This window comes from Branchiostoma floridae, chromosome 3 (genome assembly GCF_000003815.2).
Source record: "Branchiostoma floridae strain S238N-H82 chromosome 3, Bfl_VNyyK, whole genome shotgun sequence".
In the NCBI taxonomy this organism is placed as follows: domain Eukaryota; kingdom Metazoa; phylum Chordata; class Leptocardii; order Amphioxiformes; family Branchiostomatidae; genus Branchiostoma; species Branchiostoma floridae.
In genome coordinates, this window is record NC_049981.1 from 17,632,660 (window position 1) to 17,659,641 (window position 26,982).

At 40.0% G+C, this 26,982-nt stretch overlaps 4 protein-coding genes across 5 annotated transcripts in view; 3 read left to right on the forward strand and 1 right to left on the reverse strand.

Moving 5' to 3' along the window:
• The first annotated feature begins 409 nt into the window (after nt 1-409).
• Nucleotides 410-13,048, forward strand: LOC118411012 (prolyl 4-hydroxylase subunit alpha-3-like). The gene is made up of 13 exons (XM_035813012.1): nt 410-890; nt 3,801-3,931; nt 4,146-4,537; nt 4,787-4,829; nt 5,186-5,337; nt 5,894-6,067; nt 6,445-6,512; nt 7,494-7,599; nt 8,128-8,181; nt 8,683-8,739; nt 10,743-10,811; nt 11,430-11,526; nt 12,211-13,048. Exons 1-13 carry the CDS (start codon nt 706-708, stop codon nt 12,279-12,281), a joined length of 1,599 nt encoding a protein of 532 aa, XP_035668905.1. The 5' UTR covers nt 410-705; the 3' UTR covers nt 12,282-13,048.
• A 123-nt stretch (nt 13,049-13,171) lies between these two features.
• On the forward strand, nt 13,172-18,347 carry LOC118411013. Of its 2 annotated transcripts, XM_035813013.1 has the most exons (5): nt 13,172-13,770; nt 15,060-15,318; nt 15,783-15,900; nt 16,368-16,606; nt 17,620-18,347. In XM_035813013.1, the coding sequence occupies exons 2-5, from the start codon at nt 15,070-15,072 to the stop codon at nt 18,235-18,237; spliced, it is 1,224 nt and encodes a 407-aa protein (XP_035668906.1). In that variant the 5' UTR covers nt 13,172-13,770; nt 15,060-15,069; the 3' UTR covers nt 18,238-18,347. The 2 variants fall into 2 exon arrangements, with proteins under 2 accessions (XP_035668906.1, XP_035668907.1); XM_035813014.1 differs by lacking the exon at nt 13,172-13,770 and having other exon boundaries at nt 14,775-15,318.
• A 1,368-nt stretch (nt 18,348-19,715) lies between these two features.
• Nucleotides 19,716-22,461, forward strand: LOC118411302. The gene is made up of 3 exons (XM_035813493.1): nt 19,716-19,953; nt 21,043-21,139; nt 21,782-22,461. The coding sequence occupies exons 1-3, from the start codon at nt 19,763-19,765 to the stop codon at nt 22,013-22,015; spliced, it is 522 nt and encodes a 173-aa protein (XP_035669386.1). The 5' UTR covers nt 19,716-19,762; the 3' UTR covers nt 22,016-22,461.
• A 930-nt stretch (nt 22,462-23,391) lies between these two features.
• Nucleotides 23,392-26,982, reverse strand: part of LOC118411299 (rap1 GTPase-GDP dissociation stimulator 1-like) — a 17,334-nt gene continuing 13,743 nt past the window's right edge. Inside the window, exons 12-15 of the mRNA XM_035813488.1 lie at nt 26,400-26,532; nt 25,797-25,930; nt 25,084-25,212; nt 23,392-24,453 (exon numbers count right to left, since the gene is read on the reverse strand). Of these exons, the coding sequence (XP_035669381.1) occupies nt 24,323-24,453; nt 25,084-25,212; nt 25,797-25,930; nt 26,400-26,532 (527 nt within the window). The 3' untranslated portion in view covers nt 23,392-24,322. The remainder of the gene's footprint in view (nt 24,454-25,083; nt 25,213-25,796; nt 25,931-26,399; nt 26,533-26,982) is intronic.

The window sequence follows — 26,982 nt, forward strand, 5'->3', positions numbered from 1 at the left end:
GCAGTCGGACCGCATTTTGTGGCATTCCAACATTAGTCGAAACATTCTTATCTCATTCGATTGAGAACCGAAACGGCAAGCCACCTCGAATCCTGCTCGAATGTGGCCGAATGAATATCTGGAATACAGTCAGAATATCTAGAATGTACTACGAATTCACAGGAATAGAAAAGAATTTAAGGCCCATTTGGAATTCCCACCGAATGTGGCACAAATTTTGCAAATACTTCATTCCGGCTGGTTCTGCTTGATTCCTGCTGATTCGGTTTCAGTGTGAAGGCCCTATTACAAATGAACTTCCAAGTGAACGTAATGACCAGAATGTTTGAAATATATCGCTAAAAGGCTCCATACTATTTATTTATCTATGCCCCGAAATATGAGTTGTGCACCTTACATCTGGGTGAGACCTTACATCTGGTTGTGCACCTTACATCTGGGTGCCTTATTGATCACCTCTCGTACATATGCCGTAAACAATTGTATCTTGTACTATCTATAGATCTAGATACCGGGTCATGCGGAGCCACGTATGAACCAGGATCCAGCAACAATACACGCCGTGTATATATGTCACCTCCCTGACACATCCGTGTTGTCTTTCGTTGTACATGTGTTACCCCAGTCACAAATCTCTGAATTCTTAATTTCATAACACTAGTTTCGCTCCTTTTCTGAGTGTTTGGTTTGATAAGGGCAGTACCGATGGACCGATCTATCCGTATAGTACTCTATGTCGTGTTCCCGGCGATGTTGTACACCAGAACAGACGCGGGGTTTTTCTCGTCAGTCGCGCGACTGGAGAAACTGGTGACGGCAGAGAGGGAGATGGTAGCTACGGTGAAACAGCACATTCAGAATGGTGGGAAAGTGTCAACAGATATGCAACGGTAACTTCCCCTTGTTCCTTTTAGAAGGGCAAATCACTGCTCTTACGTAAAAGTTGTTGTAGTTATTCACCTTGTAGTACCTAGTAGCACATACATGTAGGTCAGCAAGTTAACGTTTCCTTGCTGTTTCAGTAACACTAGCAAGTATATTTAGGGATGGCCGGGCTTCTCCTCGACATGAGACCCCTAGCCCCAATTTTACATCCCCTCCGAAAGATGTCGTACGTACATGCACTACAGCCAAGAAGGTTAGAACCGTCTTGGTACCGCTAATTACACCCATTTACACTCCGCCGGCCAGGTCACGGCCGTCGCACAAAATATTGTAATTAAATGGAAACAAGAAACCCACAGTGTAACCCGCAGCACCATGTTGTTCACACATGGTTAAAGCCCCCAAGGTCGTTTGTGTTCCCATGGAAAGGAAATGGTCTACCCAGGATTTTAACCAAGCGCTCGGACACAATTGTGTTTTGCCCCACCCCAAAAGGCCTTGGGCTCGAGACCAGTAGCATGCTTAGATGTTGTGCCCTCGGAAAGGCATTTTCATCACTTCACTCGTGTAGAAATGAGTACGTAGCTTTGTTTAGTACCGTCCCTCGGATAGGACGTTAAATGGAGGTCTCGTGTTTTAGGAGAGCCACACCTCGAACACGTTAAAGAACCCATCACACTCATCAAAAAAGAGAAGAGATCCTTCATAGAGTGAGTGGATCAATTAATTATACATATGAATCTGTTTAGATATACAGCTGGTATTCTTCAATATAACCACAGTGTACATGTGTTACGCCATGAGGCGGTGTACCGGATATGCAATAGCCATTACAAAACAAAAACTAGAGTTCGGCGACCTCATACCTCCAAGAATATTTAGAGCTTTTGTTAATTTCATGCAAATGACTTAACATTACCATGATTTATGCATGGTGTTGTTCATCATTGAATAATGTACAGTACACATGTCACAAGTAAAATTCCCAATTCAAATCATTAATCATTAAGTTGTTTTGCAGTTTCTGCATAAATTATGCAAATAAGTTCCTCATTTGCATATTTGATATCTGCATATGTTCCACCGATTATAATTAACAAGTGTTACATTTATCGAAGTCCAGTTATTGCAAACAATGGAACTATATAATTTCCTCATTAATTATGCAAATTAAGTCCTTATTTGCATAAAATGCATATCATTATGAACATCTTTGCCTAAGCTACCTGCATACCTGAAATGCAGGCAATCCGCCGTTCCTTTCTGCAGTTATCCTCTTTGGAGTGTCTTGACAAAAACGCCCCTGCAGTTCCACTATTATATGTTAGGGGACTGAAACTTGCCCCACTTTGTCATGACGCTAAAAGCTATCTACCATCCAAATGTCACGACCATATCACGTACGGAACAAGAGATACATTGAAAAAACTGCTATGATAGAATATTCTCATTAATTATGCAAATGTACTCCTATTTTGCATAATTGGTATTTTATCTTGTACAACATTGTCTAAGGTACCTACATACCAAAAATCATGAAAATCCGTTGTTCCCTTCTTGAGTTATCCTCGTCAGAAGTTTTTGACAAAAATGCCCCTGCTATCCCAAAACTAGACGCTAGGGGGCCCGAACTTATGTCATTGTTTCCTGAGCACAAGAGCTATCTAATACTTAAAAATCTTGACCATAGCATGTTCAGAACACCGAGATAGCAAAACCGGAAGTTGCGCTGCAGTACCAAGGTCACACACCAGGGGGCCCAAAATTGGCCTTGACCTTTGTCTTCCCAACCCCTATTCACATACCAAATATCATCGTAGTCCATCAATAGGTTCTTAAGTTATGATGTTCACAAATATGCGGACACACAGACACACACACAAACACACACACAAACACACACACAGACACACTCAAAACTATACCTCCATTTTTTCATGGAGGTAACAAGGGCCATATTCACCATTGATCCAGTTCTGTTAATGTCAGCTGCAGCATGGAAAGACACACAGTTCTTGATCACTGTCTAACAGAAATGTTTCACGCAGTTATTTCTATGCGCGAGAATTACTTCTCATAAATGTGCGTCGAGAATATTAAACGAGCGAATCAATTACTATAGTACACTAAAAAAAATCACTAAGTCCTTTTGGTATTTTAAACGTACCGCCAACGTAACTCATGTGTGCGTAGGCAAGAAAATGGGGGTAATGTTTGGCAAATTGCACACAAAAAAAGAGTAAGACCACACCGTCATTTTAAAATGGGTTATCGCATTTTTTTATATTATATGATAAACAAAGCCGAACAAACATAATTTGTGTTTCTGGTTACCCGACCTACCCTAACCTAAGGCCTTGGATTGAGGAGTGGGGTGGGGGACCGCTGGCAAGAGACATGAAATTTTGTATCTGACATCTATCTGGTAAAATTCAAAATAGTACCGACCTGTATATCACACTCTTTTTCACAGATACAGGCTTTGAACAGATGATGTAATAATGTGTAGCAATATAATGTACTACTTCTTTGTTCAGTTTATTCTGCTCGTACAACTTATTTATGTAACAGTTATGACAACAATATGGTGTTGAAAATACCAGTGTCTGGTGCATTTCATCTTTAACGTTACATTGTTAAACTGTTCTTGTTCGATGAATTCGGCAGAAATGCTCGAAGTATGAAATGATTAATGATGTAAATGTGCTTATATGGTGCAGTAGATTGTTATACAGATTGCCTTATTCAGAATATTTCCACTTTTAACACTCTGATTTTGCTAAGGTTCGCTAACGTTACCTACCGACCCTAATTCAGTTAGGAGCGCCATCGGAGACACAACGCTGATATCCCAGGTCTATATAGAGCTAAGACCTACTAGTAACTAAAATGGGTACAATCTGTGCTCATTTCAGATATGTCAACAGTTTTGAGAACAGCTTTTCAGCATCAAAGCGCGAGCACATTGCCCACCATCCCGTCAGGGCTTACTTACTGATCAAGCGACTCAGTAACATCACTTCATCCGAGGCCCAGATGCTGACAGGTTAGCCGAAACCTCACTGTCAATCACAATTAGCCATTCAACCACTAATTAGATTGTAATCAGCCTTGTGCGTCTGCGTCTGCGTGTGTGTGTGTGTGTGTTTGTGTGTGTGCGTGTTGGTGTGTGCATTTTTGAACGAATGAATACGGTTGTTCAACTGCTAATTGTGACATGCTACGTACTCACCGATGTCCTCTTTTAATTTTGTGAAAAGGAAAAGAAGTGCAGCTACCAACCGCAGAAGACTTGCACATGACGGCACTTGCGCTGATAGTACTTCAAGACGTGTATAATTTGGACATGCGCAGACTTGCCCTAGGGCAAATTATGATGGTATCACAATCATCCAATGGCGAAGAGTTTCAGACGACAGAAGTTTGTAGTGAGGATCCGAGCTCTACACTGGGTCCCTCAGACACGTACTATATTGGGGAGGTAGCGTGTAAAGAGAACAAGTTTTACCAAGCCGTGTTTTGGTTCAACCTGACCTTAGAGAGAATGAGAGAGAATGAGAAGACTTTGTTGAAGGTCAGTAGTGAGCCAACGGACCGGCGTGGTCTGAGGAGGTTGGATGTTCTACTGAAACTGGCGGATACCGTCCAAAAGGTAACAAAATATTGGATAAATGTTGAATGTCAACAGGAAGAAGTAAAAGTATGTTTTGCAAGTTGTAGGGCATGCGTTATATGGATTAGACGTACCGAAACAATAATTGTCACTCTAACAGTTCTGATAATGTGGTGGAATAATTCAAGTATTACAACAACATTTATCACAGGACTTTAAAGGCAGAGTTGGAAGAACGTGTACACAGTATACTTCAAATCATTTTATTTCCTGGCTCTCTTTGTTTAGATCAAGTGGGACCAGACTGTGTTTATGGCCGTGTCGAAGTTGGGTAAGTGTTCTATATTTACACACCGACGAGTGTGGGCTTCGCCTGTTTCCGTAAATTTTGTTTACAGTTGAATATCAGCTAAATCATCAATGCCATGGGCCATGGTTGTTAGACTGCTTTTTCCCACTTACCTTGTATCTAATTTAGGGCCATAACTGTGGGTGCAGACATTATCATCGTAGACTTAACGTACTTTACCTGTGCGTCGCTAGTCGGCGTGACAGTAAGGGAAAATTGGGGGAAAATTCCCAGATTTGGCGCAATGATTTGCCACAAGCAGGCTCGGCGTAGTGTTGACCTACCTCTATGATAGAAAATGTCCCACTAAGTGCCTTCCTCTTGTACTTTTTTGTCAGGTGCACAGAAGACAGATGCCAATGGCAATGCTGATGGGCTGAGGCATCTTTCAAGACTCTTAGAAAACGCCATATCGTCGTTAACGAAGCCTATAAGAACGGAGATTCCTCATGTCAATTATGAAAATCTATGTCGTCTTGGTGTTCTCAAGGTTGGCAACACATTTGTCAGAGTTTTTTCCTTGTCAGTTATACTTATAGCCATTTGTAACTTGAAAACATCAAGTTCGTTTCTCGGGAGGGGTTATGAAAAATCGAAGGAAATTGGGATACCGAACAGAATATCACTATACAGTAGCTGTCCTAAGGTGCCGCCTCGCAAACGGTCGTTGTCATTTCAAACGGTGAATGCCATTTCGTAGAGTCAGAACGGTGTATTGGCACTGTGATGTTTTGCGGCAAATTCTGGTCACGGGGGAATGACCGCGGTATCTGCAATGGGGTCTATTGAAATGGTGCTCGCAATATCACCCCCCCCCCCCTCCCGAAAAAAGCTATGCTCAGATATAGTATTGACTGGTCGGCATCGCTGAAATGGCAACGACCATTTGCGGGATAGAAACCAGTGTATAGGCACAGAAGCACATGTAGAGACGATGGCGGGACACATATCAATCTATTATGTTTAATTGACAAGTAACATGATCATACCGCTGAAAATGCAAAGACATGTTTACCGTCATTTGAAGTAGGATTATCTTTTTTTAGAACCGAGCTCCACACCCAACGCTTACCTGTAGACATGTCCGCTCCAGCCCGTACACCTACCTCAGTCCTGTCAAGATGGAGGTTCTGCACGAGGGAAGCCCATTGGTTGTTCTGTATCATGACGTCATCACTGACAAGGAGGTGCAAAAAATAAGGGACATGGCGCTCGCTAGGGTAATAGTAACTAGTGTTTGTTACCTCCGTGCGTATGGAGGTATTTGCTGTGTACGGAAATGTATGCCAGTATGTCAGTAGAACTTTATATATATATATATATATATACATGTATTAGAAAATCGGATTTTGATTATATTTTGTATGTGAGTAAGTCTTGCGTGGGTCGATCAGTTGGTTGGCTTACTAGTATTTGGTTGGTTGGTTGGTTGGTTGGTTGGTTGGCTAGTCTTGCTCATTTACGTTAAATGTGGTAGCAATCTGAGTGTATATACAAGTAGGACATTAGGAACGGAAACAACAAATGGCCGCTATAACGCAATAGTGAAATCGTACACTCAGTTTTATGAATATTTCAATAAATCACTTCTCCGCAGATGGAGAGATCTCCAGTAGTCGCCGACGATGGAGGGAATATGTTCAGCAAGACAAGAGTCAGTGAAACGTAAGGAAATGCATGTATATATACACCAAAAAGCAGTTACTCAAATGATTTTGTAAACGGTCAAAAGACCGGTCAAAAGACCGTTTCCAAAATCATATCCAGTTGCTTGATAAACTGCTTTTTGGGGTATTTCATCACCTGGATGTCTAACCTTCATTGATGTAAACGCCTGTATAGTTGTTTTATTTAACATGTACATCATCCTCTGAAAATTTGGTGGTCATATGATAAGTAGTTTACAAGGGACAGGGCTAAATAGCATGTTTAAAACCTGTACATTTTGCTGGGGTCCAAATGAACCCTAGTCTGAATCGACACTTTCCTCTTTAGGCCACAGCAAGTAAATTTTATGGATGACATCCTCTGCAGACTGCAAAAATAACGAGATAGGGCGAAAAAAACAAGATGGGTAAAAAAAACAAGATGGCAAATTTTCAAAATAGACGTTGTAACAAGACTTGAAGTGACAAAATATGGCATCGCAGTCAACAAGGCATTCATTCCTGTACTTAAGAAGTGCACAAGTGTAGCTTAAGTGACACTAGTATGGTAGACTAGTATCATTAACCATGTTGGCAACTACACTCATAGCTTCCATAGTTGTGCCACTTTTACAACTATCTATCAAGTTGCACCTCTGCAACTGCAGTCAATGCTACAGAGTCTCTAGTGTCAATTCTACATTCAATGATTAGGTTACAACACAACCTTTACCCATTTTCGTCTATCCGGCCTTCCCTGAAGAAGAAAAAAATTCTTTTTTTTTCTGAAATCAGGCAAAAATTAATGAGAGCGCGGATGTCATCCATAAAATTTACTTGCTGTGGCCTTATGGATAAACTAAACTGTAACAGAAATAATTCAATTTTCCTCTTTAATTTCGCAATTATTCTGTCAATCTCCGTAACATATAGATAGGGTTAAATGAAATTACTAAATGTAAATTTTGTCTCTCTGTTTCGTCCGAAACCCAATTTCCAGTGGTTGGCTATTCGATACTGAACACACTGTGATCGCAAAACTGAGTCGGAGAGTTGAGTATATTACCGGTCTGGATGTCAACTGGCCGTATGGAGAAGCGTTTCAGGTACAAACACCATGTTACGTACGGCATACAACAACTTTCGTATTGTCAATTCGACTTCACCTTCACTAATGCAGAAAGAGTCTCACGTGTCGACAGATGCTGTGGGCTTGTAACAAAAACATCGTACGGAGTACTAAATTATTTGCACCCGCCTCATGGATATCGCTTGATAGTTAATTCTCCAAGTGGAAAAAAAGATGTAAATGCAGTGTAAACGAATGAATTTCATCTCGTTTTGTTGAGACCGCAAAAGCGCCTACGTTGTAACTAAACGTTTCTTTACGTTCGGGACCGTGTTGTTAACAGCTTGGCTGCAGTGTTGCCATGAGGAATGTGACAGACGTGTTGGCTTAACTTGGCTATGTCTTTGTTGTGAATGACGAACCAGATTGTCCGGTGATAACATTATCCATGGACGTTATAGTTTCACTGTTAAAAAGCATCCAAGTAATGTGCATTTATGTAGGAGTGGTTGTTATAATAAATGTACTTTCTTCTCTTGCTTATGATTTGCTAAATATGTTTCAGGTCCTGAACTATGGACTGGGAGGATTTTATGAGCCACATGTTGACTACTTCAGGGTAACGTTTGGTTTCTGCGTTTGAGGGTTCTATCTTATTGATAAATGATATAAATTAATGGACGAAATACTTGCCGGTAACGTCTATCATCAAATCTTTTTCCTCGCAATTCATTTTGTCTTCTGAATAGATCAATGGTTGCTGTCAATTCATTTGCATTCTCTATACAAACCCTCGCTAGCGGGTCATATGACATACTTCGGAGAATCTCTGCTTCACCGGGCTGAGGTTTCTACATTTCTCAACATGGTCTCCAGCTACCTGACAACCAATCAGATTATCATATACTGTATTGTATCAACAAATGTAAAAATGATTATCTGTTTGGCTTACGGGTAGTTAAGGGACGCGAATGTTGAAGTGGAAACAACCTGGTAGCAGAGCCTCTCTCAATGTACGTTATACATACTTGTTACGTGGTAACCATTGAGTAGTAAAAAATTAAACTTTCCTTAGTGCACATGTTAATGTTGATTTATTGTTCTTGCTCACACCCTTTAGGATGAACAGCCGGCGCTGCTGACTAACGGCCAAAGGATTGTCACGTTCCTATTCTATGTAAGTTTACATGGCTATGTCTGATGACAATTATAATTTTATCCGTCTTATGAATCTTCTTCTACTAATCAAAAGCCTTAATCTGAAAAGCCTTGAAAGACGGGATGATGGGTTTCTCACTGTGAGCTTCGGCCTGTCCAAGTTGTTGTTGTTAATCCCAGGTCCCCGAATTTAAGAAATAGCCAGAGAGCGTATTTTTTACCTGAAAATCTACCCCATCATATTGGACAGGGCCCGAGAACCTCAGCCGATCCCTTGTAATTACTGCCGAATGATTCAGAGATCACAGACTCGTCGCGAACCGCCTTTCCTACTGCGGGACAGGGAATGCGGAGGGTTAGAGATGATGGCTATTAATGATCTGGATTTATTATAAGCAACGTGTTTATCCAGAACGTGCACTTTGGGGAGGAGTGTTTTAGGAGATAGAAAATATCTACCAATAAGTATTGTACTTCGGTCCCTGAAAAGTTTTTTTCAAGGTCTTTCGACACACAAGACATCACATTTTTAAACTAGAGTTCCACGAACACATACCTTTGCCAAATATACCAGGTTTGTTATGTAGAATGATGTCTGCAGACAAATGCGTTACTCATTTCATTTTCTTTATAATTATATGCATGGAGTTGGTTTATAAAATTTCGGCATTGATTATGCAAATTAGATCCCAAGTTACAATTAATTGAAATCAAATTGTATCAAGCATTACTTAAGCTATCAGCATGCCAAAAATCATGATGATCCTTTGATCCATTCTTGATCCACTCGTCTCTTCCCTCTTTCTCAGTTACATATGTGACAACTTTGATGAAAGTACTATAATGGAATGCAGTGGATTTATCAACTTTTCCTAATCAATTATGCAAATTAGCTGTTAATTTGCATAATAAGTATCACATTATATAAGTCTTCACTAAGGCTATCTACATGCCAAAAATCAGGACGATCCGTCAACACGTTCATATTTTCACATTAATTATGCAAATGAGATCATCATTTGCATGATAAATATGTATTGACATTTCTCTCTTTCTCAGCTACATATGTGACAAGTTTTAAAGTCCTATCATGGAATGTAGTGAATTTATAAAATATCCTCATTAATTATGCAAATTAGCTGTTGATTTGCATAATTGGTATCTCATTATGTAGGCCTTCAGTTACGCTACCAACATACCAAAAAACATGATGATCCGTCAACATGTTCATATTTTCTCATTAATTATGCAAATGAGGTCATCATTTGCATAATTGATATCTATCGACATTTTTCTCCCTCCCAGCTACATATGTGACAAGTTTGAAAGTCCTATCATGGAATGCAGTGGATTTATAAAATGTCCTCATTAATTATGCAAATTAGCTTTTGATTTGCATAATTAGTATACCATTCTGTAAGTCATCACTCATTCTATCTACATACCAAAAATCATGACGATCCGTCAACACGTTGTAGAGTTATTCTCGTCTAAAGTTTGAAAGGAAACCGGCGCCTGCAGTTCCAAAAAAGCCGCTAGGGGGCCCAAACTCACAGCACTTACTCTCTGCCTCGAGGGCTATCTACCACTCAAAAATTATGACCACAGCATGTCCAGAACACGAGATTTAAAAAATTGAGTTTCCGCTGCAGTACCTTAGCAAGCCGCTAGGGGGCCCATTATCGAACTTGACCTTCGTTTTCCCTACCCCTACCCACCTACCAAATATCATCAGGATCCATCCAAGGCTTCTCGAGTTATGCTGTTGACACACAGACACACACACACACAGACACACAAACACGCCCAAAACATAACCTTAGCCATTCTGGCAAAGGTAACAACACAATAATATCCCAAAGAACGTGTGGCTGCTTTTTAGATATCATTTTCATATACATATACTTTGAGGGTAACCGGTCGTTTCGTTACATCGCCCTTTCAACATAATTGCTAAGGATAAATCACTTACTAATGATAGTATGAACGAACGTGCTGCTTCATGCTGGATCTTTATCACAGCTGAGTGATGTTGAAGCTGGTGGAGCGACAGTCTTCACTCGTCTGAATCTGACCGTCCCTGCTGTCAAGGTAGGGAACCCCGGGCCCGTACTCAGATATAAATGATTCTTCGTTATGTTATCTAGCCGGCCTGCCTAACTGATTACCCCACCTCGGGGGAACCTACTGGTGGTTGTATGGCTTTGTTAGAAACTTTGAGATGACATTGTTCAGCTTGTTTTCGCACAGTACACAAAGACCAGGAATATGAAATAATGTTGCAAATATGCTAAATAGTTGTTGTATAGATCATTCACATGACGGTTTTGTCTTGAAAAATCTTTTAAATGTTGGGGCCCAAATCACCCATAGTGCAGCTTTGAGTATAAATGTGCAAAGTTTAACTGTTGTTATTGTGCTTTGACATCAATACATATCGTATATGATACACTTCTTTTCATTTTGGACAGCGTTGTCAACACTGCATTAACTATCTATGCATATCATAAGTAAATACTTTACGTTTGGGAACACATCTGTAAGCAGCGACACCTATAGCTGCAGTGCATTGTGAACCAGTCATTTGCCCGGAGGAAGGGTCACCGAAACATCGGCTGTGACATCATGTCTTGCTTCTGAGTTAAGAACCGTAACTTGTTAATGAGTAATAATTTTCAACATGATTTCCTTCCCCTTGTTATTTTTCAGAACAGTGCAGTGTTATTTCATGACTTAAAAAGGTCTCTAGAATTTGAGAAGGATTCGGAGCATGCTGGCTGCCCTGTTCTTATGGGCTCGAAATGGAGTAAGATGTCTTTTTTTCCACAGAGAGAGAGAAAGAGAGAGTATGTGTGCGTGTGTGTGTGTTGTTGTGTGCGTGTGTATGTTTGCGCGTATGTGTGAGCGTGTGTGTGTTTGTACGTGCGTGCGTGCGTGTGTGTGTGTGTGTGTGTGTGTGTGTGTGTGTGTGTGTGTGTCTGTGTCTGCGTCTGTGTGTTTGTGTGTCTGTGTCTGCGTCTGTGTGTTTGTGTGTGTGTGCGTGCGTGCGTGCGTGTGTGTGCGAGCGAGTTTGTTCCCACTGGCTCGGTTCCAAGTTTGCTCCAATACTAATTTGTAACTGGAGACAGGAAGGATGCCAAGGTACATCTAGTGTGCGTCCAAATTTCAGGACGGTGATGCATTCGTTATGTGTCAAAGGCGAAGGCCCCGAACCCGAAACCAGTTTTAATGTAGACCGTGCACAGTACGTTTTAATGTCGACCGTACACAGTACGTTTTAATGTCGACCGTGCACAGTACGTTTTCGGACGCAAACCAGTTTTAATGTCGACCGTGCACAGTACGTTTTCGGACGCAATTTATTTATGTCTCAGTGGTCTTCACCTTTGACATATTACCCAAAATGCATCGCGAATGCATATACACCACAGAACTCCTTATGATGCTCAAATATGACTTACCCGATCTGATACTTTTGTTCATTCCACAGTAGCCAACAAGTGGATACATGCGCATGGGAACGAGTTCAGGTGGCCATGTGGTCTCGCACCGGAAGAGTGAGGACATCACACCTACAATGCCACACTGAAGAAAGTATAACACACAAAGGCAGAAAGACACAAAACCTTTAAAAGAGGAACATTCTTTTATTTGTAACAACTCTCAAGCCATGATATTACATATCATTTGATATAATTGACTTTGTTAAAATGCTTTCACCTATCCAGGAGTGGAGTAAAGATTGCCAGTCGAATCAAGAACGAGTGAAGCGTAATAATTATTGTGCTACAATGATGTAGAGAATGTCACCATACATGCAATTGTGATTCTCAAGTTTACAACGTGTAAAAAAACATCTCTCACGTCTTATGTTTATCAAAAGTTTCTTAATGCAATCTTGTACAATTTCATTTTATTGGATTTCGATGCCTCCATGCACTCTACCGTCTATTTGATAACAGTGACGTTATGGAAATTATGTACATGTATGATTTATCCAAATTCATCCTCATGGTTATGTATCTTTAGAATACTTTATTACTACTTACAATAATACTCCATTTGTCATTATCCTATACATTCAATGGTCCGACACTAGAGCTTACTATGTGGCTGTGTCACGGAGAACAATTTGGGTTAAGGTATTTCACCTGGCTATATTGGCATTTTGACCTTCCAATCTTTTCTCATTAATGAATTAAGAAAGAATGGGACCGTAACGAATATTGATAGAAGGGCATGGAAGAATTTTGAATCTGATTTTTGGGGGCCATATGGATGACGTGATCAGGTTTTATTGCCCCTGATATTATTTTTCTATGAGAACATACAGCACTTTGGTACATACTACTGCAATGAAACTATGTTTTTCATGTGCATAATAATGAAAGCTACAAACTCACGGTTGCGCAAATTGATATCTTCTAATTATCTGTTGTGATTAGAAAATTATTGTTTTCATCTAATTAAAAAAAGAACCCAAACTTTGCAAGCATCCATCTAATAATTCTTTAGTAGGTTATTATTTGGTGTGAATTGCAAGCGGAAATATATTATACGGACTTTCAGTGCTTCAAAGTTGGGCAAAATTTCAGGGTTTTTTTAAAACTGTTACAACGTGAAAATGGTGTATTGTATTCAGGTTGCCCATGACCTTAGATTTTACAGAAGATTTCTCTTATCAGCACATTCTGATTTTGTTGGTAAGTTAAAGCATTGATCAGTACTAGTGCCCTAAAGTTGGGCAATTTTTATGTTTTTTACGTGCCGAAATCTGGGAAAATGGCCTATAAACTTCTTTGGCCTGTTGCCATAGCAACGAGAGGTTTTGAGCAAAATGAAAGCTATTTTGAGGGGTTGTGTAGCAAGTACTATCATTGTGCAAAATATGAGCGAAATCGATTTTTTACCCCAGCCACCATGAGTGTTTGACCTTTACAGAGTACATTCGCTCAAAAGTGATCAGACCGGTTTGATCAAGATAAGTGACCACGACAACGTGGCGGATCGGCACTGAAATGTCTCTAACATTGCTGTCCGAACTGTAAAGGTGGGACTATATCCACTGTATCCTGCAACTCCCAACATTGAATTGAGATACTTACTATACGTTCTATTCTTAGTATAAGCTAGGTCTCCGGAGAAGGTTGGCAACGCCAGAAAGTTAAAATTGCACATTTCGCTCTAGAAGCCATGCGCCGCATATCTGCTTCTGTGTTACAAGACTTTATGACATGTCATACCTGTGACGCGAAAACGTTCGATACGGGTGTTCCGGACAGTGTGATAACTTCAGTATCACACAGGGTCGAAAGTTTTATCACACAGGCTTCCTTCGAGTAAATCTAACCATTTCGAACGGGCCGAGTGTGGCACGTTGGCAATTCGAATACCTGATTCGGACGTTGAAACATTGCTGTTGTTACACTTTTTGTTCGAGTGCACAAAATTTTGTTCAACTTCTGGCGCATTTCGCATCAAAACATGGGTTTTCTCAGGTGGGCATGACATAAACAAATTTTATAAAATACAACACGGTGTATTCCGCATCACCCTCGGCCCCAGCCCTCCCGCGGGTCGGATCCACCACCCTCCGGCCTTCGGGCCCAGCCCTCCCGCGGGTCGGATCACCCTCCGGCCTTCGGCGATCCGACCCACGGTCGGGCTGGTACCTCAGGTGATACGGAATACACCATGTTGTATTTTATATAGAACAACTTCTACGTTCACACATAGCCTATCTCACTCACTGAAAGAGAGTTTCTTTTCAAAGAACTTGTTAGGTCGTTAGGAGAGTTGCGCCGTAGGACAAATAAGACTCTGACTCATATACACACACAGAAGTTGGGCGAACTTACACGCGTATCGAATAGCATAGGTCCCTCTTTGACGCCACTTTATTTTTTCCGAATACACAAAAATAGACATCGTGCACAATTGAAGGTCACATGATACTGTCGGCTTCACTCAAAAGCAAGCCACAAGTGCAATGCTTGTCGGTCTCACCTGTGGCCTCCTGGTGTCAGATGTGGCAGTTCGCCATACATAGTTCAAGTGCCTCATCAAAAGTGAGCGGATGTTAGAAAACATGCAATGCAATGTTACGAAACTGCCTGCGTCAACTGCACTTCAAGGATGATGTATAATTTCAGATTAGATAGTTTGGTCTGGAAGTCGATTCGTAGTACCGGAAGGGTTATTCCTTTATTTGTACATTATTTTATGAAATGTGGCGATACAATTCGAAGTGCGATTTTTATGGTCTTAATAAAGCAATCGGCGCGAAATTCAAGTCCTACTTTAGATTTAAAAATGTCGGCGAATTTTTTTCTATTCTAGACACTCCAAAATGGCATATCTTAGGCAAGTACACTGCAAGAGAATGTTCCACCGGAGGGGATATCACCAGTGGGATCGAACCCAATTCATCGACTTCGAGCCAGCTGGAGACATAGTGCACGTGCCCGACCCAGCGGAATTTTTCCGAGATCACGGTCACGACTACTACGTGTGCTGTGCCGACATGGAGGCCAACACACTCGTTTTGGCGAAGTCGAAAGAGATTTCCAAGACGAGGAAAGCTCCTTTCTTCCACGAGGTAAGAGACTTAAATTACAAAAAGGGAACCCTGGTACTTTATTACCTCCATGAAAAATGGAGGTATTGTTTTCGGTGTGAATCGATTTTGCACGATTAGTTCTGCCGAAAGCTTTGCAGGCTTTTTTCGTTTCAGCAGGGACAGAGACTGCAATATTGATTAAGCAATAAAGTTTGACTTTTAGGGTTCTAATTTGCATAATCAAGGTGAAAGTGTCACAATTCCATAGTGACAGATGGTGGGGATTACGTACTTGGAACATGTGCAAGTTGATTAAAAGTACACACCACATAGCTGAATATAAATCTTAACCGTTGTCCATAAAGTAGTCTAAATCTTTAATTAAAATTGATATATATTATCAATAGATTCTACCTTAACTGCCATGTATACACAAGTTGCAATGCACCGTACTTGTTACAGCTGCTGTGTAATAAAGTTCTCCCTCCTACTTTTGATTTCAGGCACTGCGTCTTGATGCTGAACAAGTGCTGGTTATACCTTTTTCTCTGTTACCAGGAGTGGCTGCTGAGGTTGCTAAGGACGTTGGACACATTACTACTGTATTCCTCTTCCATACAAGTACGTAACGTAAAGGGGTATCTAACTGCAATACGGTACGTTAGTGACTGTTAGCGACTGACGTTTGCCAACGTACCACAAACAGGCAAATTTGTACAATGTTTGATGTCACATAAAACATCTGGTAAGAACCATTAAAAAAGGATGGCACATTACTAAGTATTTTTAAATATTTTGTAAACGGTAGGTGTAGTGTGGCATAGCTTTAGTTCTTCTGTTTCTCCCACTTTTCAGTGCCGCTACAACAGTACAAGTAATGATTCTCACGTTGAGATAAAGGCATCTCTTTTCATACGCGGTTGGACCCAACTGCACTTTGAAGTCTTTCTGTCAGCTTTGTACCAAGTTTATCGGCAAAATATACAATAGCATTGCATATATGGAAAGGTACAAACATGTGCCTTGGAAAGTAAAAATGCCAGTCACTGTAAAAAAAACGTTAATAGCGTCACACATTTTCTAAACAGTGCGTTGCGGTTCAACATTGCTGGTGAAAGCCCTGGAAGCCAGCCGCGCCATGAACACCCTTTCCGAATCTGACATTTACACCAGCATCTGCCAGTATGTGGTTACAAAGAAGGACATCACCGAGAATGACATGGGGATGCTTTATGACGTCATTCGACACGCTAACACCCTCTTCAACTACACACTCTGGCGGGAAAACCCGTCCAACACAGTGACGTGTTACAAAATGCGTGGACAGGTTAGTCAGAACCTACAGAACTATAATAGCTTGAACTGTCCACGGTGCACTGTCATAATTCCGATGAATCCACATCAAATGATGAAATGTTACTAATAATCTTCTTGGTGAAAGTAACGATGCCTTCTCAAGAATGTTTTGAATAATTAACTTGGATAAAATGATATCCGTCTTCTATTTTAAGAACGAGCAACAGAAACTGACAACTTCTTTGCGAAATACAAGTGTGCGGTTGTGTCTTCTTAGTTGAACACCACTAACAACCACAAAGGACCACAAACGGGTCTAATGTGCAGTTCACACGGGGCAAGGACCTTGTGTTACCCTCTGGATATGTTGTTTATGCAAGTATAGATTTAAAAAAAAGAGAAGCAAAGTCTTATGTATTTACCTTTTTCAAGTTATTCCTAGTCTGTGTAACGCAAACTCCGCTATCCGGAGCTTGTAGACTCCTCCCCGCAATGTACGACGGGCCTGAGAAGCGCGATTAAATCAGGCTAAGTTATTCCTATCGTTTTATGACTGCGTACTTGTGCTGAAATAAACTCTGAATCTAGAAGTATCAATAGTTGATAACGTTAAAGTTGTGTTGCTCTTTGGTCTATGGTCTAACACTGATAGCATTCATTGTCTTGCCGTCCTATCGTTTGTCGAGCTTGAAAAAAGGTGTAATGCTGGATGCAAAACCCAAATGACGATCCAATATGGTGGACAGAAGAGCTTTATATTTTGAAACGACCAGGATAATAAACAGCTTAGACATAGACATGAACATAGACAATTTTAAGTGTCATTAAGGGTGCTTACCCCACGCAAGCTGCATACTAGACCCGTTTGTGGTTGTTTCGGCGGAGGTCTGTCAGTGACAAGTTTGTGTTTTATTGACAGTAGATGCGTTTGCCATCAATAAGAAATTCTTCTGCATTTTGAAAATTCTGTGTATGTTTGGATGGTACGGTCGCAGTGTGTTCTTTGTCCATTCACCTTTGTCATCTTTATCCTTGCATCCACAGGTCACTTCAATAGCAGACATACTGCACAAGGCCTTGCCGGATGTTAAGACCGTCCTTCTGTACCGGGGCCTTGCTGGTACTGTGGACTCTTACGCACGCATGATTACCGGAGGGAGCTATTGGAAGTACTGGCTGCTTACAGCACTCAAGCTGGATTACAACGAGAGTAGAAAAATAGCCGTCATGGGCGCGTCCCCTCCATGGGAAAATCCCGTTTTCGCGTCATTACCGGTTCCGCACGGCATCGTCTGGTTTACGGCATGCGTCTGGCTGGAGCTGATGCAGAAAGCAGTCGAGATGACAGAGCCTGGCTCTTCTCAAAGGTTTCATGTGGTTCTGAGATACGAAGATTTGTATTTGCACAAGGAGGCAATGGTGTTGAAGGTACTTGATTGCCTTGACATCAAATGCGGCGACAAAGATGCCGGGCGGAAGATTAGAGAGGCTTTTGGTGTCAACAGTCAGGCAGGACATATGATCGCCAGTAGGGGGCCTGCCGGTGGGGAAAGCTGGTTAGGGAAATGGGAGATAGCCATTCTTTCTGAGATTCTTTCATATGCCAACGTAGGGATCGATAAGCCAGATTTTACCCTCAATGGGACTCTCACCATTGTTTAATGTTTACCCGTTCCTTCAAAGGGCGCGATTGCATTCGTCGCAGGTCTTCGTCCGATTTTGTTATAATAATAATAATAATAATAATAATAATAATAATAATGATAATGATAATGATAATGATAATGATAATGATAATGATGATAATGATGATGATGATGATGATGATGATAATAATAATAATAATGATAATAATAATAATAATAATAATAATTTGCTTCATATTTTGTTCGATTTTGTTCATTTCGTTCCGTTTCTATATAACGTTACTAGTATTCCATGATGATGATGTATTCCATTTCGCTCCATTTCGCACTTTCTGTACATTTAATTTCCTTCAATTTTGTTCCATTTCGTTCAGCTTTGTGTACATCCTGGAAAAGATGTTGATTGAGCGATATATACATTATAAGCGTTATGAAACTAAACTGATCTAACCACTGGAAGAGTTGGGACTTACCCAAAATTACGGCTGACAAAATTAAGCTTGTTCACGGAATGGACTCTATTGCAGATTCCTGGACGTGACATCAGAAGTATGTTCAGCACAAGACCACAAGACTAACATGTCTTTTATTAAGGCCACAGCAAGTAAATCTTATGGATGACATCAGCGCGCGCATTAATTTTCGCCTGATTTCAGAAAAAAACGATTTTTTTCGTCTGCAGGGATGGTCAACATGACGATAAAGTACCAAAATGAGCAAATATATTGTGTTGCAGCCTAATCATTGTAATTGTAGAAGTGACACTTGCGAGGTACCCAGGACTGCAGTTGTATAGAAATGAAACTTATTGGATAGTTGTAAAATTGACACCAACATGGAAGCTATGAGTGTGGTTACTTTGTTGGTGATGCCAGTCTACCACACTAGTGTCATTTTTGCCACATCAGTACATGTCTTAAACACATGAATGAATGCCTTGTTGGCTCTGATACCATGTTTTGTACTTTAAATTCTTTTTGCAACAGTCATCACAACTTTATGGTGCCTATTTTTGAAAATGTAGCCATCTTGTTTTTTTTCGCCCTATCGCACTATTTTTGCAGTCCTAGGAGGATGTCATCCATGATTTACTTGCTGTGGCCTAATGTCGAATAAACAATTTACGGGTCTTTTGGCAAGGAACTGTATCTCAAAATAAAAACTTATTCCATAAACGTTAGACAAATGAGTGCAGCCGAGAGAAATTGTCTTGATAACGTTGCGTTTTTCCGTTACAAACGTCTAAAAGACATTCTAGCTGAACTTTTGCTTTTTTAGCGTGGAAAACTTCATTCTGTAGTGACAGTGATAGAATATGGCATGAAGTGTAGCAACATGTGACCAATGGAGAGATAACTCTTCGACTACTAGAACTTTAGGTGTTGTGCCCTATCCTGTAAGCTTGACCAACGTGAACAACGACATAATTTTACATAACGCTAGACCAACTCCGAGGTGTAATGTACTAGCCCGTAAACCCGACCACCCCGAGATATAACAGATAATGTACTCCCCCGTGACCTCTGCCCTCCGTAGACATCATGGCTGCCCTGTTGGTGTTTGTTGGGGACCTCGTCACCAGAAAACGTCAGTTTCCCAACGTCAACGCGGTCGGAAACCCGTTCTCTGAGCAGCAGCTCGAGCGTTTCTGCTTCCAGCACGTTCCCGTGATCGGTGCCCTGAGCTACAGCGCTTTCTCCACCAACATCCTGGCATACAAGGCTTTCGATGAGTCCGTGCTTCTTCTTATGATTTTCTTTGGCCAAATGTCGTCTGCTAAATTATGGCAACAAAAAAGTACAACAATCTTTATCATTACTGAATTTTGAAGAACTGGGTCCTTCCTAAGGATCTATGAGGAAATCTTGTGTTGCCACATTGGATGTCTTTACGAGTGTCTTTAACCTTCTAAAACAAGCTGGCCTACTTGTGTGAATGTGACCCAGCCGTAAATGGCAGCGATGCGTCACGCCCATGTTATTATTTATGGGTGTGTAGACTCTCACGCCGTGTTATAGACATTAATACTGTCACGTACTCTGTACACTATTGCATCATCGTATCATCACAAGTCTAATGTCATGATAGAAATTGAATCGTAGAATAACCAAAATGTATTTATTACCTTTATTGCCAAGAAGGTTAACGTTATGTTTTCAATATCACTATGTTGAAGCAGCAAATTACAAAATGTTTTAAAGTTATAGTATGATCCAGTCAATAACACTCTCAATATTTACAGGGTGGTCCTATTGACGTGACAGGAATACGTTTTGCATTATTGACAAATTGATGATCCTATTGATTCTTCCAGTAACTATTGACAGGGTGATCCTATTGACATGAAGACTTTGGACTATTGACATCATGATCCTATTGATCCTTCATCACTATATTCCAGTCAGTATTGGTAACGTTAGGATTGACAAACACAGCTCTAGATCTAATGGTTGAACAATGTTTTATAGAATTCGAAGTTTCTTTACACAATTAGTAGTCTCCAAGTAGCATTGCAGTGATCAAATTTGTACAGAACTGGGTGACTAGTATTTACAGAGCTCTGGTCATGAATCGGCATTGGAATACCAGTGTGGAAAACTATGGTTGACCTGTAAACTTGCCATTTGCTTCTTCCTTTTTCTATCCTCAAAAATCCATATTATGGCAATTGGACGTATTTTTGCTTTGTTGTTGTTTTGTATGTAGCCTCTTAGTACTATTGTCTGTATAGCTATTAGTTGTTATTGGTTGCCATAAATTGTACCCTGTGCGATTGTTGAGCAATAAAATTCATTCATTCATTCATTCATTCATATTTCAGATTGTTCAGCAGTCGACACCTTGTCGTTGCCAACTGTCTGTTGTTAAACTCCCATCTAGGCGTTGGGCTGTACCTGTTTAACACTCCTACTATCAGGGTAAGGACTGTACCTGTTTAACACTCCTACTATCAGGGTAAGGACTGTACCTGTTTAACACTCCTACTATCAGGGTAAGGACTGTACCTGTTTAACACTCCTACTATCAGGGTAAGGACTGTACCTGTTTAACACTCCTACTATCAGGGTAAGGACTGTACCTGTTTAACACTCCTACTATCAGGGTAAGGACTGTACCTGTTTAACACTCCTACTATCAGGGTAAGGATATCGACCAAAGTGATCAAATATGTCCAGTTTATCAATGTAAAACCAAAATGCATCAGGACACTTGTATTTTGATCATACATAATTATATGAAATATGCATTATAAAACTATATTAATAAACTGAACAAAGCAGTACAATGTTAACCACACATTTGTACAGCAACTATTCAAAGTGCGAAGCAAGTCTGTCAGGAAATTCATCAAATTGAAAATTTTATGTCCCCTGCTAGCGGTTCACCCTCACCAAAGACTTGACTTGCATTAGCAGGTTTTTCTTAAGGTTTGTTGGGTGACCAAAAACATGACATTTGTTTTTTTTCTAAATATAACAAAAGAATTTGTGTACATGTTGATTTTCTTAAAAGTAACAAAAATAGCTATATAGAAATGGCGTTCCCTCTTCTTCCTCCAGGCAGCGAACGCACGCTGGCGAGTGGCATGGAGTGTGTATGGCAGCGCTATGTTCAACTTTGGCTCCATCTTGCTGTGGGCAACAGTCAAGGAGATCATCCCAGAGAATGCGGTCCTTAGGGTTGGCTTCGGTGTCCTGTCCAGTGTCTGCTTCCTCCTGGTAGGGAAGAAGTACTTGGACCACGTGGACAGAAAACTTGCCAAGTCAAAACCAAAGGCAGCAGAACAAAAATGAAAGTAATCTAGGAAAAGCTTTACTAGTATATTATTGTACATATACATGGTGAGCACACTTTCATCACAGTGCCCGGTGCACATCTTATTCTGTTAAAAAAAGGAAATCAGGATGTGTTCTTGTAACACAAACTCCACTTTCCATCATGTGATAACAGTCCTTCAAAAGAGCAGTAATGCAATGTACAGAAATCAATCAACACAGCAATAATGACAAGACAGTATGTAATGTAATAAAAAAAGACATCAAATCAACCAGTGCAAAATTTTTTATACTTCCCAGCAAAGCATCATGTTCACCATTTGTCTAAAGTATATGCATAATATTATATAGAGTGCAATAAGAGGACTTTCTGTGATAAGTGAACTTTTTCAATCATGGCCCATTAGATAGTTTTGGACATTGATTATGGCATTGCTTTTAAATAACAAGTAAATCATTTGAGACATGATCTCATATCATCCTTTTAGCTATGGTAGTTTTCTCACTACCATCATCTTTTACAAGTCATAGTTGGTGAAATGTCAATGCCATTGTTTTGATGACAATAGACCTATGCCATATACATGTACACCGAATAGCCAAGCTTGACCAGGGTATTGGCCAAGTGGGTAGTGTTTGCCATGCATTCAATAGGTCAATTTCAGCTGAGTCATACCAAAGACCTTAAAAATGGTAAATCTGGCATTTGGGAAAGAGTCTTGTAGTAAACACACACACCATTACCAGCGGTCCCTTTTAAATATTGCACAAAGTTGTGTGGTCCAACTAAGATGCCCGGCGCTGCCCTATTCACCATCTTGTGTGGGAAGGACTTCAACTTATAGTCCAGTTAATCTTCCACAAAATGTAGAAATGCAAAATAAAAACAGCAACATGCCAATGTATGAAGAAAATGCAGACATTCACTCATTGGTCAAACCAGTAATTGCCATGCTATCATTGGTTCAACTGATAATGGACAGTCACCATGACACAGCTGTGTCAAAATGGATCCTCTATAAAATCTGGATAACCTTATCTGGCTACTTTTTCTTTGATTTCAATTTGAGATAAAAGTCTCAACTTACTATTTGAGGTATATATCATATATTGTATACACGTATCTACCTTTAAGTTAGTTAAGTACAAAACATGTATGTGTATCAAATCAAGTTATGAAGGGGGTAGAATTCTTCTTTTCTAAGTACAGAAGTTAGTCGATGTTGGTGAATGACATTATGAATGAAGACATTATATGATAAGTTTAGATGACCTGCCTTCTAAGTGTTGGTCACCTATAGTTTAATCTTCGTTCATAATTCTTTCTAGTCTGTTTTCCCTAAAGATACATGTGTTTGACCAGAGAAAAGTCCACCAACGATACTGTATCTGTAACAAAATGTTTTATTTATATACCAACTAACTTATCTTGAATCTAAGACTTGTTAAGCGGTAGCGGGAAGTGCACTGATTTTTAAGGTTTGCAGTGCTCTGTCACATTTTGTACTCTATGAATGTGATTCGGAAGATAAAAACTTTAAGACATAACTTAAACATTGACTTTTTGCACTGTTCATACCCTATAGCAGGAGAAAAATCAACTAAGAGAAATACAGTGTATGCAACAGTTTTATTAGATGATGTAGCAGTGTCCATGCAGTATCTATTTTTGCACAAGTCAACACTGATACATTGTAAATGTCAGTTATGGGGTATGAGCAATAATCAATTAAATTAGGTGTCTAATCAGCTAGGACTGCAAATTAGGGACTTGTTGGAATAACTTGTGATGTTAATAGTTCCAACTACATCTCTACATCTCTCGTACATGTACAAGCAATATTAGATACCCTTTGTATCAATTTGAAAATAAAAGTATACCCAGATATGTGACCTTATGTTTTGTACTGATTTGCTGGAGAAATCACATTGTAGCATCTCGAGATGTCACACTAATTAAAGGAGCCCTAACTCCAGAAGGAGGTGATATTTTCCAATTAATATCGTATTGATAAATACAAAATCAGGATACTTTTTCCAGAATTCTTGTGAAGAATTACATATTAACATGATTTTTTGTCAAATATGATACTAACACCATGCAGGCCCAATCCCTGTATTCTCTATGCATACACACGTACATGTCTAGACACGTCTTTCAGTGTCAATATTTTGGCATAGTTGAGGTGTGATAAGCATACCAAGAAGGCCAAGCTGTACTGTGAATTTTTAAAGCAGAAGATGGACAGGGCAACATCCTTATGTAAACACTATCTACATATTAATCTATTACTAAGCTATTTTGGTATAAAACGTGTTTGCAAATCAAGACCCATGAATCTGTATTTTTTCTTGTACCATCCTGGCGTTCTGTGAGAGGAGTTGATTGTCGTGACTACATAGTTGTTTGACCTGGTCCAACACCCCTTTACTTGCAAACTCTGCATACAGGACATCTGAAGGGAGAGGGGCAAAACAGTAAGTTGCTACATTTAGCACAGCACAATCTGTACACAATATTCAGGTAAAAACAGTTGTTAAACCTTAATTCCTGCCTAACATTAACCCCATAAGAAACAGAGAATTTGTAGCCAAATGTCTACTTCAGGTGAGTAAAAATGAGCCTATATGTAACAAATGTAGCAATAGCTTATATATCATATCTATTGACAATACTGTTGGTGAAAAAGGTTCAGTTCATACCCTCAAGCTCCTGTGTCATTTTTCGTCAGATGGCACAGTCAAAGTTTGGTTATGATTGACATCAGATTACAGGAATGAGCTTTCAGCTACCAGTGATGATAGCAAAATGACACCAATGAAAGGGCATTGTTTTGCTATAACCACTGGTCATTATTACTCCAACTCCATATTCACCACTTGTGAGCTAATTCCACATTAATCCCACTCGGCCCTCAAAAAATGCTTTGCTCTGTGGTTTATTCTTTCGTTATTGGAACCGACTATACCTAACACTTCATCAACCCTTTACTGAATGACTTGTCAAACCATCTCCCTCTCAGTGTGCCACTGATGGTCCTATTCATTCCAGAGATAGAAAATGTCCTAAACTACCTACAGCGTACCTGAGTGGAGGAGAGAACTGATGAATGCCATGACATTACACTGGACATGTGGATCACAGTTCTTGTCATCAAGTAGTTTGTGGATGGCATTGGTAACTTCTGCAGACTCTAGACTTCCTACTGCAGATTCTGTCAGCACAAAAATATGTTAGATATAAAACATACATATAGCCATTCTGTACATCACATAAATGTAAACAAACAAAGTTGAATTATTTGTCAATCATATCTGCCTAAATATAGTATCAATTCCACTGTTTCTTACCCAGGGGCTAAAAGATCTCTGCTTGATGATGTTTAAATGTAGATTCATAGATAGAGCACATGAGCTACTTTTATAATTAGGTCTTAAAATGCTGCAGTAAATGTGTACTGTATGCGTTGAGAATGCAAAATGTTTTAGAGCAAGTACTGTTCTCTATGGGTAACAAGTAAATTGAAAATGCATTTCAAGCCCAAGCAAATTCTTCCTCGGTCTGTGGTAGTCAAAAAAGAAGATATGATGAACAGCATATCGTGCTCTTTGTGTTCACTCAACCTTCCTAACCACTTAGATTACATAAAGTCAAAAGGCAACTTTTGTTATGGTCGAATTTCTTTTTATTTGCATCCTTGCATCAGTATTGAGGTGCACAGAAGCATGTCATCTATCAGTATGGCATATGAAATTTTTCTGACATCATAAAAATTGATAGAAAAAGATTGCCATGAACCTGGGCTGACAGTTGCAGCTATAGTAAGGGCAATCAAAGCCTCATTCTGCATCACTGGATGTTCGGAGGTTGCCATGGCTACCAAGTGTGCTACACCCCCTTGATTGACAACACTGGATACAACCTCCTCGGACCTGGGCAAAAAAGACGCAGGGTTTGCCATTCAGTGTCATACGTGACAAATGTCCAGCATACCTAAAATGTTCCTGAAGTGTATTGTATGTGCTGCATAAACTGTCACATAACATTACACACCACATTTGTACAGAGGAGAACATGCTGCATGTCCATAAAATTTAATTGGAACACTGACACTGGATTGAACCTCTATTTTTTCTATAAGAGTGATATGTGCTCGAGGTATGGCTCTCCGCAGACATCGGACAATTTACACAAAGATGATTTTCATGTGCATTGTATGGTCCTATCCAAAGGACATCCAAGGGTCACTACCAAAGCTAGATAGCACTCATTCATAACCCCCCAAAACATTAATAAATCAGATATGTTAATGACCTGTCAGTGACATGGCGATGGCCATTCCAAACGCCATTCCAAATGTGAAAACTGTTAACTAGACAGACGACAATCCCTGACTCTGACCTGGAATGTTTGATGATGGCTGCCAGCAGCCTGCTTGCCTCCCCCATAACCCCTGCATGTTCCACCACTCCCCCCAGCTCCACCAGTCTCCGCACTACTGCTGCATCCTGTCCTATCTGCAGGGCTGGGGACTCTGCAACAAAAACACACAAACTTCACAATCAATGGATAATAACAAGGTTCTTCATGGACAACCAAATTATAGTATACCGTACAGTAGACTTTTTCATTTGTTCTTCTCATCTTCTTCTGTGACTTTGAAATGAACTTTAATTATATTTCAGCCATACCATAGGTATGGTGAAATATATTGTATTCGTAATGTTTCTTTCTTTCTTCTTTCTCCTGCCAAATCTTCAAATCGAATCAACTCCGCCGTTTTTTAACCGATTGACTTGAAATTTGGCACAAAGGTAGAGTAAGCCAATACCCTCAGGTGTTTTTTTTTTCATTTTTTTCATATCTGCCTTTGAAATGATTTTATTGAGGTTTTTGTCAATTTTTAGGTATATTTTGGGCTCCTGTACCCTGGTATTACAGCCGAATGACATGAAATTTGGTACAGAAGTGCCCTGATCATATG

Coding starts and splice junctions, on each gene's coding strand:
- LOC118411302 (XM_035813493.1), top strand. CDS start 19,763: ATGGCTGCCCTGTTGGTGTTTGTTGGGGACCTCGTCACCAGAAAACGT. Junction 19,954..21,042: donor GCATACAAGGCTTTCGATGA/GTCCGTGCTTCT, acceptor TTCATATTTCAG/ATTGTTCAGCAGTCGACACC. Junction 21,140..21,781: donor TTAACACTCCTACTATCAGG/GTAAGGACTGTA, acceptor TTCTTCCTCCAG/GCAGCGAACGCACGCTGGCG.
- LOC118411012 (XM_035813012.1), top strand. CDS start 706: ATGGACCGATCTATCCGTATAGTACTCTATGTCGTGTTCCCGGCGATG. Junction 8,182..8,682: donor CACATGTTGACTACTTCAGG/GTAACGTTTGGT, acceptor CACACCCTTTAG/GATGAACAGCCGGCGCTGCT. Junction 10,812..11,429: donor TGACCGTCCCTGCTGTCAAG/GTAGGGAACCCC, acceptor GTTATTTTTCAG/AACAGTGCAGTGTTATTTCA.
- LOC118411013 (XM_035813013.1), top strand. CDS start 15,070: ATGGCATATCTTAGGCAAGTACACTGCAAGAGAATGTTCCACCGGAGG. Junction 15,319..15,782: donor AAGCTCCTTTCTTCCACGAG/GTAAGAGACTTA, acceptor TTTTGATTTCAG/GCACTGCGTCTTGATGCTGA. Junction 16,607..17,619: donor GTTACAAAATGCGTGGACAG/GTTAGTCAGAAC, acceptor TTGCATCCACAG/GTCACTTCAATAGCAGACAT.